This window comes from Salmo trutta, unplaced genomic scaffold, assembly GCF_901001165.1.
Source record: "Salmo trutta unplaced genomic scaffold, fSalTru1.1, whole genome shotgun sequence".
NCBI classification, from domain to species: Eukaryota; Metazoa; Chordata; class Actinopteri; order Salmoniformes; family Salmonidae; genus Salmo; species Salmo trutta.
In genome coordinates this window covers 7,501-25,000 of record NW_021822608.1, presented here as the reverse complement: position 1 = coordinate 25,000, position 17,500 = coordinate 7,501, and the positions used below count along the sequence as shown (strand labels likewise).

The following is a 17,500-nucleotide window of genomic DNA, read 5'->3' as shown; positions in this document are numbered from 1 at the left end:
AAGTCCAGCAAGCGCCAGGACCGTCTCCTAAATTTGATTCAGCTGCGGGATCGGGGCACCACCAGTACAGAGCTTGCTCAGGAATGGCAGCAGGCAGGTGTGAGTGCATCTGCACGCACAGTGAGGCAAATACTTTTGGAGAATGGCCTGGTGTCAAGAAGGGCAGCAAAGAAGCCACTTCTCTCCAGGAAAAACATCAGGAAAAACATCAGGGACAGACTGATATTGACAGACTGATATTCTGCAAAAGGTACAGGGATTGGACTGGGGTAAAAGTAATTTTCTCTGATGAATCTCCTTTCCGATTGTTTGGGGCATCCGGGGAAAAAAAAGCTTGTCCGGAGAAGACAAGGTGAACGCTACCATCAGTCCTGTGTCATGCCAACAGGAAGCATCCTGAGACCATTCATGTGTGGGGTTGCTTCTCAGCCAAGAGAGTGGGCTCACTCACAGTTTTGCCTAAGAACACAGCCATGAATAAAGAATGGTACCAACACATCCTCCGAGAGCAACTTCTCCCAACCATCCAGGAACAGTTTGGTGATGAACAATGCCTTTTCCAGCATGATGGAGCACCTTGCCATAAGGCAAAAGTGATAACTAAGTGGCTCGGGGAACAAAACATTGATATTTTGGGTCCATGGCCAGGAAAATCCCCAGACCTTAATCCCATTGAGAACTTGTGGTCAATCCTCAAGAGGCGGGTGGACAAACAAAAACCCACAAATTCTGACAAACTCCAAGCATTGATTATGCAAGAATGGGCTGCCATCAGTCAGGATGTGGCACAGAAGTTAATTGACAGCATGCCAGGGCGGATTGCAGAGGTCTTGAAAGAGAAGGGTCAACACTGCAAATATTGACTCTGCATCAACTAAAGCCAATGACACTTATGAAATGCTTGTAATTATACTTCAGTATTCCATAGTAACATCTGACAAAGATATCTAAAGACACTGAAGCAGCAGACTTTGTGGAAATTAATATTTGTGTCATTCTCAAAACTTTTGGCCACGACTGTACACACATACACATATTTAGTACTGTAGATATGTGGTAGTGGTGGAGTAGGGGCCTGAAGGCACACAGTGTGTGGTGAAATCTGTGAATGTATTGTAATGTTTTTAAAATTGTATAAACTGCCTTAATTTTGCTGGACCCCAGGAAGAGTACCTGCAGCTTTGGCAGGAACTAATGGGGATCCATAATAACCCCCAGGAAGAGTAGCTGCTGCCTTGGCAGGAACTAATGGGGATCCATAATAAATACTAATCCAAAGGCTTGCTGCTGATTCTGAGACATTAAGCCCAATGCCATCGGTTTTATGACACCTCACGTCAATTGTAAATCTTACGCAGCAGAGAACCTGGTCTTCAGTACCAACCAAAAGGAATGCCTTTGTCCTCCAGGAAACTTTTACTGTCAAAACTATATCATTACAAAAAAAGTCAATATTGGAACAATTATTTCTAAGATAGGAATGATAAGAATGGTCAGTGGGGATCTAAAGAATAATCAAGTCATATTGTTGTTCATTTTGTGATGTTATTAAAAACGGTATCAACCAAATAGTGTAATTTAGGAAGGAAACCCCCCATTTGGCTGTTAAGTTTTTATCCAATATGATGTTAATACAACATTATGAACGATGAAACTATTTTTGTTAAGATAGGAATGTGAATTTAGTTTTCAAACGAGATCATAGCTTTTATGTCCCTTCCACATTAAACTAAGCCACGCTTCCGAATGAGGTCAGAAGAGCGTGTCAGTGTGATGGCACCGCCCTTTTCGACCTGAGTGTTTCAAAGAACTCGCTAAGAATTAACATGCAGACTAGCAGACGTGGCTACACGTTGAAATGGTAGGAAAAACTCGACCAAAAACATTGACAGTCTGCAACTGTGCATGTAAAGGGATCTAGAACTTTGACTAAAGATACGAGGTGGGAAGGAAGAAAATCCGATCTCAGACAATCAACAAGTATCTGTTCTATTTGAACACTCCACTATAATGACCAAAACTAAGGACATTGTGACCTCCAAAACTAAGATGGACAACCAGAGCATTACACCCATGGAGCCATTCCCCATAGAAGGATCAATTGGTTTCAACAGACAGACGACAGATAAAAGACATCTACACGTAAATACACTGCATTTCTTACCCAAATGGGAGGTGTGGTAATATGGTTACTGTGAGCGTAGTTACCAAATGTACCATAAGTGTCCCCACCCCCTTTTCCCTATGGTCCCCGCCCCCTTTTCCCTATTGTCCCCGCCCCCTTCTCCATCTATTGCCACGCCCCCTTCTCCCTATTGTCCCCACCCCCTCTCCCTCTCTCTATTGTCTCCGCCCCCTTCTCCCTCTATTGTCCCCGCCCCCTTCACCCTCTATTGTCCCCGCCCCTTCACCCTCTATTGTCCCCGCCCCTTCACCCTCTACTGTCCCCGCCCCTTCACCCTCTATTGTCCACGCCCCTTCACCCTCTATTGTCCACGCCCCTTCACCCTCTATTGTCCACGCCCCTTCACCCTCTATTGTCCACGCCCCCTTCACCCTCTATTGTCCACGCCCCCTTCACCCGCTATTGGCCACGCCCCTTCACCCTATATTGGCCACGCCCCTTCACCCTCTATTGCCACGCCCCCTTCCTCTCTCTATTGTCCCCACCCCCTTCTCCCTATCCATTGTGTAACAAGCCGTAATATCTTGTAAGTCCACTAGGGACTTTTGTCTCATGTAACTGTGTATTCTGTGTTATTATTTAGTTAGTTAGTAAATAAATAATTCAATAAATTTGTGTGGAACTGAATAATCAGAAAAGGCTGGAGTTCTTGCGGATTCCAGAAGTCTGGGACGTTCAGAATGAGACTGATATGAGGTAGTGATTAATAAGTGACTTCTCGATATAGAACATATCTTTTAGAGTTGAATTCGGAGACGGTATATTCCGTGGTGCCCCAAATCCTAATGAGTTAATTGTTACATGATTCATTTAAAATCGGTAACAATTAAACATAGTTAGTTATTGATAAATAACCGTCATCCCATTAATCAAAGTCACGTCACGATAGTAGATTGCTGAGGGAAAAAAAATCTATTGAATCAATTTTATAATAAGTCTGTAACGTAACAAAATGTGGAAAAAGTCAAGGGGTCTGAAAACTTTCCGAATGCACTATATCTTGATGGAGCAAAACACAGGGTTGTTGACTGAAGTAGACTGCCTGACGTGTGTGTGTGTGTGTTTGACTAGATGTTGGAAAGTGATTTCAATGTGTACAGAGAGGGTGAGGCTGCTATTTGTTTGTTTATGTGTGTGTGCGTGTATATAGAGGTGACGCAGGCCAGATGAGGGGACGTCGCAGGCTGGTAGCCTCTGGTGGTCCTGGGCAGCTGGACGCACGCACACGCACACACACACACACACACACACACACACACACACACACACACAGCACCATTGTGTGACTCAGGAGATAGAGTCAGTTCTAAACACAGTGGGACCAGAAGGAAGGAAGGTTCAGCTCCAAGGACAGTTAGCATACTGATTAACCTCAGACTAAACATCCCACACTACTACTGACAGCAACAACCCAGTTTATTCCTATCAGTTTCTGTTCATAGGAGGTACAGAACCTGTTGATTAAAGTGTCTGTTCATAGGAGGTACAGAACCGGTTGATTAAAGTTTCTGTTCATAGGAGGTACAGAACCTGTTGATTAAAGTGTCTGTTCATAGGAGGTACAGAACCTGTTGATTAAAGCGTCTGTTCATAGGAGGTACAGAACCTGTTGATTAAAGCATCTGTTCATAGGAGGTACAGAACCTGTTGATTAAAGTGTCTGTTCATAGGAGGTACAGAACCAGTTGATTAAAGTGTCTGTTCATAGGAGGTACAGAACCTTGACTAGATGTTGTGTGGGTACTGATGCAGGGTGTGTGTGTGGGTACTGATGCAGGGTGTATGTGGGTACTGATGTAGGGTGTGTGTGGGTACTGATGCAGGGTGTGTGTGGGTACTGATGCAGGGTGTGTGTGGGTACTGATGCAGGGTGTGTGTGGGTACTGATGCAGGGTGTATGTGGGTACTGATGCAGGGTGTATGTGGGTACTGATGCAGGGTGTATGTGGGTACTGATGCAGGGTGTGTAGGTACTGATGCAGGGTGTATGTGGATACTGATGCAGGGTGTATGTGGGTACTGATGCAGGGTGTATGTGGGTACTGATGCAGGGTGTGTGGGTACTGATGCAGGGTGTGTGGGTACTGATGCAGGGTGTGTGGGTACTGATGCAGGGTGTGTGGGTACTGATGCAGGGTGTGTGGGTACTGATGCAGGGTGTGTGGGTACTGATGCAGGGTGGATGTGGGTACTGATGCAGGGTGTATGTGGGTACTGATGCAGGGTGTATGTGGGTACTGATGCAGGGTGTATGTGGGTACTGATGCAGGGTGTGTGGGTACTGATGCAGGGTGTGTGTGTACTGATGCAGGGTGTGTGGGTACTGATGCAGGGTGTATGTGGGTACTGATGCAGGGTGTGTGTGTGGGTACTGATGCAGGGTGTGTGTGGGTACTGATGCAGGGTGTGTGTGGGTACTGATGCAGGGTGGATGTGGGTACTGATGCAGGGTGTGTGTGTGGGTACTGATGCAGGGTGTGTGTGTGGGTACTGATGAAGGGTGTGTGTGTGGGTACTGATGCAGGGTGTATGTGGGTACTGATGCAGGGTGTATGTGGGTACTGATGCAGGGTGTATGTGTGTACTGATGCAGGGTGTGTGGGTACTGATGCAGGGTGTGTGTGTGGGTACTGATGCAGGGTGTGTGTGTGGGTACTGATGCAGGGTGTATGTGGGTACTGATGCAGGGTGTATGTGGGTACTGATGCAGGGTGTATGTGGGTACTGATGCAGGGTGTATGTGGGTACTGATGCAGGGTGTATGTGGGTACTGATGCAGGGTGTATGTGGGTACTGATGCAGGGTGTATGTGGGTACTGATGCAGGGTGTATGTGGGTACTGATGCAGGGTGTATGTGGGTACTGATGCAGGGTGTGTGTGGGTACTGATGCAGGGTGTGTGTGTACTGATGCAGGGTGTGTGTGTACTGATGCAGGGTGTGTGTGGGTACTGATGCAGGGTGTATGTGGGTACTGATGCAGGGTGTATGTGGGTACTGATGCAGGGTGTATGTGGGTACTGATGCAGGGTGTATGTGGATACTGATGCAGGGTGTATGTGGGTACTGATGCAGGGTGTATGTGGGTACTGATGCAGGGTGTGTGGGTACTGATGCAGGGTGTGTGGGTACTGATGCAGGGTGTGTGGGTACTGATGCAGGGTGTGTGGGTACTGATGCAGGGTGTGTGGGTACTGATGCAGGGTGTGTGGGTACTGATGCAGGGTGGATGTGGGTACTGATGCAGGGTGGATGTGGGTACTGATGCAGGGTGTATGTGGGTACTGATGCAGGGTGTGTGTGTGGGTACTGATGCAGGGTGTGTGTGTACTGATGCAGGGTGTGTGTGGGTACTGATGCAGGGTGTGTGTGTGGGTACTGATGCAGGGTGTGTGTGTGGGTACTGATGCAGGGTGTGTGTGGGTACTGATGCAGGGTGTGTGTGTGGGTACTGATGCAGGGTGTGTGTGTGGGTACTGATGCAGGGTGTGTGTGTGGGTACTGATGCAGGGTGTATGTGGGTACTGATGCAGGGTGTATGTGTGTACTGATGCAGGGTGTATGTGTGTACTGATGCAGGGTGTATGTGGGTACTGATGCAGGGTGTATGTGGGTACTGATGCAGGGTGTATGTGGGTACTGATGCAGGGTGTATGTGGGTACTGATGCAGGGTGTATGTGGGTACTGATGCAGGGTGTGTGGGTACTGATGCAGGGTGTGTGTGGGTACTGATGCAGGGTGTGTGTGGGTACTGATGCAGGGTGTGTGTGTACTGATGCAGGGTGTATGTGGGTACTGATGCAGGGTGTATGTGGGTACTGATGCAGGGTGTGTGTGGGTACTGATGCAGGGTGTGTGTGGGTACTGATGCAGGGTGTGTGTGTACTGATGCAGGGTGTATGTGGGTACTGATGCAGGGTGTATGTGGGTACTGATGCAGGGTGTGTGTGGGTACTGATGCAGGGTGTCCGGGGGTATCATCGGATGGGGCCACAGTGTCTTCTGATCCCTCCTGTCTCAGCCTCCAGTATTTATGCTGCAGTAGTTTATGTGTCGGGGGGCTAGGGTCAGTCTGTTACATCTGGAGTATTCTCTTGTCTTATCCAGTGTCCTGTGTGAATGTAAATATGCTCTCTCTAATTCTCTCTTTCTTTCTTTCTTTCTTTCTCTCGGAGGACCTGAGCCCTAGGACTACCTGGCATGATGACTCCTTGCTGTCCCCAGTCCACCTGGCCATGCTGCTGCTCCAGTTTCAACTGTTCTGCCTGCGGCTACGGAACCCAGACCTGTTCACCGGACGTGCTTGTTGCACCCTCGACAATTACTATGATTATTATTATTTGACCATGCTGGTCATTTACGAACATTTTAACATCTTGACCATGTTCTGTTATAATATCCACCCGGCACAGCCAGAAGAGGACTGGCCACCCCTCATAGCCTGGTTCCTCTCTAGGTGTCTTCCTAGGTTTTTGGCCTTTCTCAGGAGTTTTTCCTAGGGAGTTTTTCCCAGCCACCGTGCTTCTTTCACATGCATTGCTTGCTGTTTGGGGTTTTAGGCTGGGTTTCTGTACAGCACTTTGAGATTTCAGCTGATGTACGAAGGGCTATATAAATAAATTTGATTTGATTTGATTTGATTTACTGATGCAGGGTGTGTGTGGGTACTGATGCAGGGTGTGTGGGTACTGATGCAGGGTGTGTGTGTACTGATGCAGGGTGTGTGAGGTGTGTGTGTGTGTTGTACTCACCTCGTTGACGTTGATCTTGGACTTTGCAGAGGACTCCAGGAAAGCACAGCTGCTCCACTGTCTGGCCAGGTTCTGTCCCTGTTCCTTCCCCACAACACGCTCATCCTCCAGATCACATTTATTACCCACCAGAATCATCGGAACCTGGAGAGGAGAGGAGGGGGGAGGGAGGAGGAGGGGAGTAAAGAAAGAGTGGAAGCAGGGGAGAGAGGGGGAGACCGGAGAGAGGCAAGGAGATGGAGAGGCAGAGAGACAGAGAAAGGGGGAGAGAGGGGGAGACCGGAGAGAGGCAAGGAGATGGAGAGGCAGAGAGACAGAGAAAGGGGGAGAGAGGGGGAGACCGGAGAGAGGCAAGGAGATGGAGAGGCAGAGAGACAGAGAAAGGGGGAGAGAGGGAGAGACATGAGAGAGGCAGGGAGATGGAGAGGCAGAGAGACAGAGAAAGGGTGAGAGAGGGAGAGACAGGAGAGAGGCAGGGAGATGGAGAGGCAGAGAGACAGAGAAAGGGGGAGAGAGGGAGAGACAGGAGAGAGGCAAGGAGATGGAGAGGCAGAGAAAGGGGGAGAGAGGGAGAGACAGGAGAGAGGCAGGGAGATGGAGAGGCAGAGAGACAGAGAAAGGGGGAGAGAGGGAGAGACAGGAGAGAGGCAGGGAGATGGAGAGGCAGAGAAAGGGGGAGAGAGGGAGAGACAGGAGAGAGGCAGGGAGATGGAGAGGCAGAGAGACAGAGAAAGGGGGAGAGAGGGAGAGACAGGAGAGAGGCAAGGAGATGGAGAGACAGAGAAAGGGGGAGAGAGGGAGAGACAGGAGAGGCAGGGAGATGGAGAGGCAGAGAAAGGGGGAGAGAGGGAGAGACAGGAGAGAGGCAAGGAGATGGAGAGACAGAGAAAGGGGGAGAGAGGGAGAGACAGGAGAGAGGCAGGGAGATGGAGAGGCAGAGAAAGGGGGAGAGAGGGAGAGAGGCAGGGAGATGGAGAGGCAGAGAAAGAGGGAGAGAGAAATGTAAAAAAGAGTAGAGACAGGAAAGAGAGAGGGAGATAATATAGGGAGGGGAGAGAGAGAGAAGTTTTATATTATTCTAGGTCACATTAAACACTTTGATAGGTATGAAGGGTTTTTGCTATGTTGTTGAATTCATAGGCTCTATAGAAAATTACTTTTTCCACAAGCTCAGCTGAGTTAGTATCCTCTCCTGGTTTACTGTAGAGAGAGAGAGAGAGGAATGAAATGAAACACACAGCTGAGTTAGTATCCTCTCCTGGTTTACTGTAGAGAGAGAGAGAGAGAGAGGAATGAAATGAAACACACAGCTGAGTTAGTATCCTCTCCTGGTTTACTGTAGAGAGAGAGAGAGGAATGAAATGAAACACACAGCTGAGTTAGTATCCTCTCCTGGTTTACTGTAGAGAGAGAAATGAAATGAAACACACAGCTGAGTTAGTATCCTCTCCTGGTTTACTGTAGAGAGAGAGAGAGAGGAATGAAATGAAACACACAGCTGAGTTAGTATCCTCTCCTGGTTTACTGTAGAGAGAGAGAGAGAGAGGAATGAAATGAAACACACAGCTGAGTTAGTATCCTCTCCTGGTTTACTGTAGAGAGAGAGAGGAATGAAATGAAACACACAGCTGAGTTAGTATCCTCTCCTGGTTTACTGTAGAGAGAGAGAGAGAGGAATGAAATGAAACACACAGCTGAGTTAGTATCCTCTCCTGGTTTACTGTAGAGAGAGAGAGAGAGGAATGAAATGAAACACACAGCTGTGTTAATATCCTCTCCTGGTCTGTAGCCTCCCTCTAGTCTCTAGACATGGAGAGTTGGTCTGTAGCCTCCCTCTAGTCTCTAGACATGGAGAGTTGGTCTGTAGCCTCCCTCTAGTCTCTAGACATGGAGAGTTGGTCTGTAGCCTCCCTCTAGTCTCTAGACATGGAGAGTTGGTCTGTAGCCTCCCTCTAGTTTGTAGACATGGAGAGTTGGTCTGTAGCCTCCCTCTAGTCTCTAGACATGGAGAGTTGGTCTGTAGCCTCCCTCCAGTCTCTAGACATGGAGAGTTGGTCTGTAGCCTCCCTCTAGTTTGTAGACATGGAGAGTTGGTCTGTAGCCTCCCTCTAGTCTCTAGACATGGAGAGTTGGTCTGTAACCTCCCTCTAGTCTCTAGACATGGAGAGTTGGTCTGTAGCCTCCCTCTAGTTTGTAGACATGGAGAGTTGGTCTGTAGCGGTAGAAGCATTCCATCTCCCCAAGGTAGAGAATCCCATCTCCCCAAGGTACAATAATGCCATCTCCCAAGGTAGTAGAATTCCATATCCCCAAGGTAGAGGCATTCCATTTGCCTAAGGGAGTAGAATGCCATCTGCTCTCCTAGGATCTCAGTGTATATGTGTGAGTGTAGTGTAGTTGTGTATTTTTCTCTCTGTGTGTGTGTGTGTGTGTGTGTGTGTGTGTGTGTGTGCATCCCTGCATGTGTGTGTGATAACTTACATCGTCAGTGTCTTTGACTCGGAGGATCTGTTCTCGTAGGTCTTGCAGATCGTTGAAGGTGGACTGGGCTGTGATGGAGTACACTAACGCAAAGCCCTGGCCATTCTTCATGTACAGATCTCTCATGGCTGTGAATTGTTCCTGTGGAGGAGAGAGAGACATACAGGAAGCTAAAGACTTGTCATTAGGCGTGATAACATGGGCAAGGATCCAATCTAAAGCATGGTCATTAGGCATGATAACATGGGCAAGGATCCAATCTAAACCCTTGTCATTTGGGGTGATAACATGTGCAAGGATCCCATCTAATGCTCTGTCATGATAACATGGGCAAGGATCCCATCTATAGCCTGGTCATTAGGGATGATAACATGGGCAAGGATCCCATCTATTGCCTGGTCATTAGGGATGATAACATGAGCAAGGATCCCATCTAATGCTCTGTCATGATAACATGGGCAAGGATCCCATCTATAGCCTGGTCATTAGGGATGATAACATGGGCAAGGATCCCATCTATAGCCTGGTCATTAGGGATGATAACATGAGCAAGGATCCCATCTAATGCTCTGTCATGATAACATGGGCAAGGATCCCATCTAAAGCCTGGTCATTAGGGATGATAACATGGGCAAGGATCCAATCTATAGCCTGGTCATTAGGGATGATAACATGGCAAGGATCCCATCTAGAGCCTGGTCATTAGGGATGATAACATGGCAAGGATCCCATCTAGAGCCTGGTCATTAGGGATGATAACATGGCAAGGATCCCATCTAGAGCCTCGTCATTAGGGATGATAACACGGGCAAGGATCCCATCTAGAGCCTGGTCATTAGGGATGATGACATGGCAAGGATCCCATCTAGAGCCTGGTCATTAGGGATGATAACATGGGCAAGGATCCCATCTAGAGCCTGGTCATTAGGGATGATAACATGGGCAAGGATCCCATCTAGAACCTGGTCATTAGGGATGATAACACAGGCAAGGATCCATCCAATGCTTTTCTCTTTATCTTGTGTAAATATTTGCCTTGCCCTGCACACTTCCATCACCTGGCTTGGATGGGGTGAGCCTCAGTATCATTCCAACTGAGTTAACAAGATGTTAGAGCACAGTAGAGATACTGAAGACAGTGTGGTGGAGGAGGCTGATCACAGTAGAGATACTGAAGACAGTGTGGTGGTGGAGGAGGCTGATCTCAGTAGATATACTGAAGACAGTGTGGAGGAGGAGGAGGCTGATCACAGTAGATATACTGAAGACAGTGTGGAGGAGGAGGAGGAGGCTGATCACAGTAGATATACTGAAGACAGTGTGGAGGAGGAGGAGGAGGCTGATCACAGTAGAGATACTGAAGACAGTGTGGTGGAGGAGGAGGCTGATCACAGTAGAGATACTGAAGACAGTGTGGAGGTGGAGGAGGAGGCTGATCACAGTAGATATACTGAAGACAGTGTGGAGGAGGAGGAGGCTGATCACAGTAGAGATACTGAAGACAGTGTGGTGGTGGAGGCTGATCTGTCTTCTCTCTCTCTGTTGGTCGTTCATGTCATCCCTATGTCTGCTGTCAGTGGTGAGTCTGTAGAGACCTCCAAGATGAATAAGCTGCCACACCACCGCTGCATCGCACTGCGTCACCATAATGAGGGGTAGCCACCGTCGTCGTTAAGGTGACTGTTTACACCGCCGCTGCATCGCACTGCGTCACCATAATGAGGGGTAGCCACCGTCGTCGTTAAGGTGACTGTTTACACCACCGCTGCATCGCTGCGTCACCATAATGAGGGGTAGCCGCCGTCGTCGTTAAGGTGACTGTTTACACCACCGCTGCATCGCACTGCGTCACCATAATGAGGGGTAGCCGCCGTCGTCGTTAAGGTGACTGTTTACACCACCGCTGCATCGCACTGCGTCACCATAATGAGGGGTAGCCACCGTCGTCGTTAAGGTGACTGTTTACACCACCGCTGCATCGCTGCGTCACCATAATGAGGGGTAGCCGCCGTCGTCGTTAAGGTGACTGTTTACACCACCGCTGCATCGCACTGCGTCACCATAATGAGGGGTAGCCACCGTCGTCGTTAAGGTGACTGTTTACACCACCGCTGCATCGCTGCGTCACCATAATGAGGGGTAGCCACCGTCGTCGTTAAGGTGACTGTTTACACCACCGCTGCATCGCACTGCGTCACCATAATGAGGGGTAGCCACCGTCGTCGTTAAGGTGACTGTTTACACGGCATCGCACTGCGTCACCATAATGAGGGGTAGCCACCGTCGTCGTTAAGGTGACTGTTTACACCACCGCTGCATCGCACTGCGTCACCATAATGAGGGGTAGCCACCGTCGTCGTTAAGGTGACTGTTTACACCACCGCTGCATCGCACTGCGTCACCATAATGAGGGGTAGCCACCGTCGTCGTTAAGGTGACTGTTTACACCACCGCTGCATCGCTGCGTCACCATAATGAGGGGTAGCCACCGTCGTCGTTAAGGTGACTGTTTACACCACCGCTGCATCGCTGCGTCACCATAATGAGGGGTAGCCACCGTCGTCGTTAAGGTGACTGTTTACACCACCGCTGCATCGCACTGCGTCACCATAATGAGGGGTAGCCGCCGTCGTCGTTAAGGTGACTGTTTACACCACCGCTGCATCGCACTGCGTCACCATAATGAGGGGTAGCCACCGTCGTCGTTAAGGTGACTGTTTACACGGCCGCTGCATCGCACTGCGTCACCATAATGAGGGGTAGCCACCGTCGTCGTTAAGGTGACTGTTTACACCACCGCTGCATCGCTGCGTCACCATAATGAGGGGTAGCCACCGTCGTCGTTAAGGTGACTGTTTACACCACCGCTGCATCGCTGCGTCACCATAATGAGGGGTAGCCGCCGTCGTCGTTAAGGTGACTGTTTACACCACCGCTGCATCGCACTGCATCACCATAATGAGGGGTAGCCACCGTCGTCGTTAAGGTGACTGTTTACACCACCGCTGCATCGCTGCGTCACCATAATGAGGGGTAGCCACCGTCGTCGTTAAGGTGACTGTTTACACCCCCGCTGCATCGCACTGCGTCACCATAATGAGGGGTAGCCGCCGTCGTCGTTAAGGTGACTGTTTACACCACCGCTGCATCGCTGCGTCACCATAATGAGGGGTAGCCGCCGTCGTCGTTAAGGTGACTGTTTACACCACCGCTGCATCGCACTGCGTCACCATAATGAGGGGTAGCCGCCGTCGTCGTTAAGGTGACTGTTTACACCACCGCTGCATCGCTGCGTCACCATAATGAGGGGTAGCCGCCGTCGTCGTTAAGGTGACTGTTTACATAGCGTGAGAGTCAAACGCAACTGTTTCCAAACAGAGGAAACACATTTTAAAAAGGTCACATGACCTGAGTCCCAAACGGCACCTTATTCCCTATATAGTGCACCACTTTTGATAGAGAGCCATATGGGCCCTGGTCAGAAGTAGTGCACTATGTAGGGATTAGGGTGCCATAGCAACAGTGGGGGAAACCCCAGCTGAGATTCTATCGGTATCTTTCTTTCATATTCACAGGAACATGATTTTGGCACTGACCCTTTCCTCCAGATTCAACTGGAATGACACGTTCTGATACTGAGCTTGAATTTACAAATGCATTTCACAGATTTGTCATTTTGGTTTAAATAAGTTAACATCTTTTTTTTTGTTGGGTATATTTAAAGGAGTCGTGATAAGCGAATCTGTTTGTTTAGATTGGATTATGTTGTGTGAGAGGCGTTCTCTATCATTGCCAAGCCTCTGTTGTAAACAGTCACGGGAACTGAGAAACTGTCGTCCATCTTGGCTCCAACTCTGTGTGGTTGGAGCCAATCGGGTGCAGAGAGACCAAGGAAACCATTGGCCACCTGTCACCACCACAGAGAAGCACAGGGGGCTGTCTCTCTCTCGCTGTCTGTCTCTCTCTGTCTCCTCCATCCATCTCTCCTCAGCTAGAGGAAGAGGAAGGGGGATTTGAGGAAGCAGAGAGAGCATCCTTATCCCTTTCCTCTTCCTTGTGTCATGGTAAATATGGTTCCCAGTGGAACTGTATGAATCTGAAGTAAGCATTTCTCAGTAAACCCCCATCTCTTAGGTCTACCATAACCCCTCCCATCCTCCTCCTGTAGGTCTACCATAACCCTCCTCCTCCTGTAAGTCTACCATAACCCTCCTCCTCCTGTAAGTCTACCATAACCCTCCTCCTCCTGTAAGTCTACCATAACCCCTCCTCCTCCTGTAGGTCTACCATAACCCTTCCATCCTCCTCCTGTAAGTCTACCATAACCCCTCCCATCCTCCTCCTGTAAGTCTACCATAACCCTCCTCCTCCTGTAAGTCTACCATAACCCTCCTCCTCCTGTAAGTCTACCATAACCCCTCCTCCTCCTGTAGGTCTACCATAACCCTTCCATCCTCCTCCTGTAAGTCTACCATAACCCCTCCCATCCTCCTCCTGTAAGTCTACCATAACCCCTCCTCCTCCTGTAGGTCTACCATAACCCTTCCTCCTCCTGTAAGTCTACCATAACCCCTCCTCCTCCTGGTCTACCATAACTCCTCCTTCTCCTCCTCTAGGTCTACCATAACCCCTCCTCCTCCTGTAAGTCTACCATAACCCCTCCTCCTCCTGTAAGTCTACCATAACTCTTCCTCCTCCTGTAAGTCTACCATAACTCCTCCTCCTCCTGTAAGTCTACCATAACCCTCCTCCTCCTGTAAGTCTACCATAACCCCTCCTCCTCCTCCTGTAAGTCTACCATAACCCCTCCTCCTCCTCCTGTAAGTCTACCATAACCCCTCCTCCTCCTGTAAGTCTACCATAACTCCTCCCCTCCTCCTCTAGGTCTACCATAACTCCCCCTCCTCCTCTAGGTCTACCATAACTCCTCCTCTAGGTCTACCATAACTCCTCCTCTAGGTCTACCATAACTCCTCCTCCTCCTGTAAGTCTACCATAACCCCTCTTCCTCCTGTAAGTCTACCATAACCCCTCCTCCTGTAAGTCTACCATAACCCCTCCTCCTGTAAGTCTACCATAACCCCTCCTCCTGTAAGTCTACCATAACCCCTCCTCCTCCAAACCTCCTGTAGGTCTCTTACCGTCCCTGCAGTGTCCAGAATCTCCAGCATACACTGCTGCCCGTCCACCTCCACTTGCTGCAGAGAGAGAGACAGAGAGAGAGACAGAGAGAGACAGAGAGAGACAAAGAGAGAGACAAAGAGAGAGACAAAGAGAGAGACAAAGAGAGAGACAAAGAGAGAGACAGAGAGAGACAGAGAGAGAGACAGAGAGAGAGACAGAGAGAGAGACAGAGAGAGAGAGACAGAGAGAGAGAGACAGAGAGAGAGAGACAGAGAGAGAGAGACAGAGAGAGAGAGAGACAGAGAGAGAGACAGAGAGAGAGAGACAGAGACAGAGACAGAGAGAGAGAAAAAGGCATTATTAGAAGTACATCTGAAACAATTACATTCTCTTATCCCTCCATCCCTCCACCTTGACCCAAAATCTCTCTCAGTGACTTCCAGGCCTGTGGTACTCCACTGTAATTACCCTCCTCCACCCCCGCTGGGCCCACACCTTGGTTCAGTCCATTACTTCCACCAGGCTCCTAATGGGGGGGGGGGGGGGGGGGGTTGTTCCATTTATGACCAGCGAGAGGGGAAGCCTGCGGTGAGGCCTCTGGTTCAGCCACTGGACAGTGGGGACTCACTACAGATCTGACTGAGAAGGCTCTAGAACTGGACCATCTACAGCCTGCTCCCAGATCTGTTTGTAATCCGTCTTGCCAACTCTTACAGTCTCAATGAACATAGGGAGTCGACACAAACAGATCTGGGACCAGGCTAAGACCACCTTCACCTCTGTACTGACACAGGGGGGAATTACTTTACTAGTCAGTCACTCTGATTACTGCTGATGTCACTATCTGTCAACATCATTAACCCCTAAAGGAAACAGCTGCACTGTAATGACGATCCTGGTCAAACAGACGGGATTTCCACTTCCTGTCTACGTTTCAGCTGCTACCCTCCTTTCCTTTCTGTAGGAAGAACGTCTCAGCACCTCTGTAACAGTCCCGTCTCAGTACCTCTGTAACAGTCCCGTCTCAGTACCTCTGTAACAGTCCCGTCTCAGTACCTCCGTAACAGTCCCGTCTCAGTACCTCCGTAACAGTCCCGTCTCAGTACCTCCGTAACAGTCCCGCCTCAGTACCTCCGTAACAGTCCCGCCTCAGCACCTCCGTAACAGTCCCGCCTCAGTACCTCCGTAACAGTCCCGTCTCAGCACCTCCGTAACAGTCCCGTCTCAGTACCTCCGTAACAGTCCCGCCTCAGTACCTCCGTAACAGTCCCGTCTCAGTACCTCCGTAACAGTCCCGTCTCAGTACCTCCGTAACAGTCCCGTCTCAGTACCTCCGTAACAGTCCCGTCTCAGTACCTCCGTAACAGTCCCGTCTCAGCACCTCCGTAACAGTCCGTCTCAGTACCTCCGTAACAGTCCCGTCTCAGTGCCTCCGTAACAGTCCCGTCTCAGTGCCTCCGTAACAGTCCCGTCTCAGTACCTCTGTAACAGTCCCGCCTCAGTACTTCCGTAACAGTCCTGCCTCAGTACCTCCGTAACAGTCCCGTTTCAGTGCCTCCGTAACAGTCCCGTCTCAGTGCCTCCGTAACAGTCCCGTCTCAGCGCCTCCGTAACAGTCCCGTCTGTCTCAGCGCCTCCGTAACAGTCCCGCCTGTCTCAGCGCCTCCGTAACAGTCCCGCCCGTCTCAGCGCCTCCGTAACAGTCCCGCCCGTCTCAGCGCCTCCGTAACAGTCCCGCCCGTCTCAGCGCCTCCGTAACAGTCCCGCCCGTCTCAGCGCCTCCGTAACAGTCCCGCCCATCTCAGCGCCTCCGTAACAGTCCCGCCCATCTCAGTGCCTCCGTAACAGTCCCGCCCATCTCAGTACCTCCGTAACAGTCCCGCCCATCTCAGTACCTCCGTAACAGTCCCGCCCATCTCAGTACCTCCGTAACAGTCCCGCCCATCTCAGTACCTCCGTAACAGTCCCGCCCATCTCAGTACCTCCGTAACAGTCCCGCCCATCTCAGTACCTCCGTAACAGTCCCGCCCATCTCAGTACCTCCGTAACAGTCCCGCCCATCTCAGTACCTCCGTAACAGTCCCGCCCCAGTACCTCCGTAACAGTCCCGTCTCAGTACCTCCGTAACAGTCCCGTCTCAGTACCTCCGTAACAGTCCCGTCTCAGTACCTCCGTAACAGTCCCGTCTCAGTACCTCCGTAACAGTCCCGTCTCAGTACCTCCGTAACAGTCCCGTCTCAGTACCTCCGTAACAGTCCCGTCTCAGTACCTCCGTAACAGTCCCGTCTCAGTACCGCCGTAACAGTCCCGTCTCAGTACCTCCGTAACAGTCCCGTCTCAGTACCCTCCGTAACAGTCCCGTCTCAGTACCTCCGTAACAGTCCCGTCTCAGTACCTCTGTAACAGTCCTGTCTCAGTACCTCCGTAACAGTCCCATCTCAGTACCTCTGTAACAGTCCCGTCTCAGTACCTCCGTAACAGTCCCGTCTCAGTACCTCTGTAACAGTCCTGTCTTTGCTGAAATGTATGCTGTTGCCTGGCTATTAAAGGGACAGGTAGCTATTTGAGAATGGGGGTTTAATTGAAGTTTTACGGTATCTCCATTATATTCCAATCTGCTACATTGTGTTTCAGCTCACTGAATAGCCTACCAAACACCCAGTACTCTGTAACCATGGAGACGACACAGACAGCAGCAGAGTTGAACGTGTTTATGTCTAATGTTCCCGTATTACCTACATAGTGCACAGGGCCAGGGGGGCACTAATGATGATGTCACAGGGCCAGGGGGGCACTAATGATGATGTCACAGGGACAGGGGGCCACCAATGATGATGTCACAGGGCCAGGGGGCCACTAATGATGATGTCACAGGGCCAGGGGGCCACTAAATGATGATGTCACAAGGCCAGGGGGCCACTAAATGATGATGTCACAAGGCCAGGGGGCCACTAAATGA

At 50.0% G+C, this 17,500-nt stretch overlaps 1 protein-coding gene across 1 annotated transcript in view; it reads right to left on the bottom strand.

Moving 5' to 3' along the window:
• LOC115182953 (ras-related protein Rap-1b-like) overlaps window positions 1–17,500 on the bottom strand; it is a gene marked incomplete at its 5' end in the record, with an annotated part of 24,447 nt that overhangs the window by 6,762 nt on the left and 185 nt on the right. Inside the window, 3 exons of the mRNA XM_029744311.1 lie at window positions 6,937–7,080; window positions 9,418–9,558; window positions 14,559–14,615. Of these exons, the coding sequence (XP_029600171.1) occupies window positions 6,937–7,080; window positions 9,418–9,558; window positions 14,559–14,615 (342 nt within the window). The remainder of the gene's footprint in view (window positions 1–6,936; window positions 7,081–9,417; window positions 9,559–14,558; window positions 14,616–17,500) is intronic.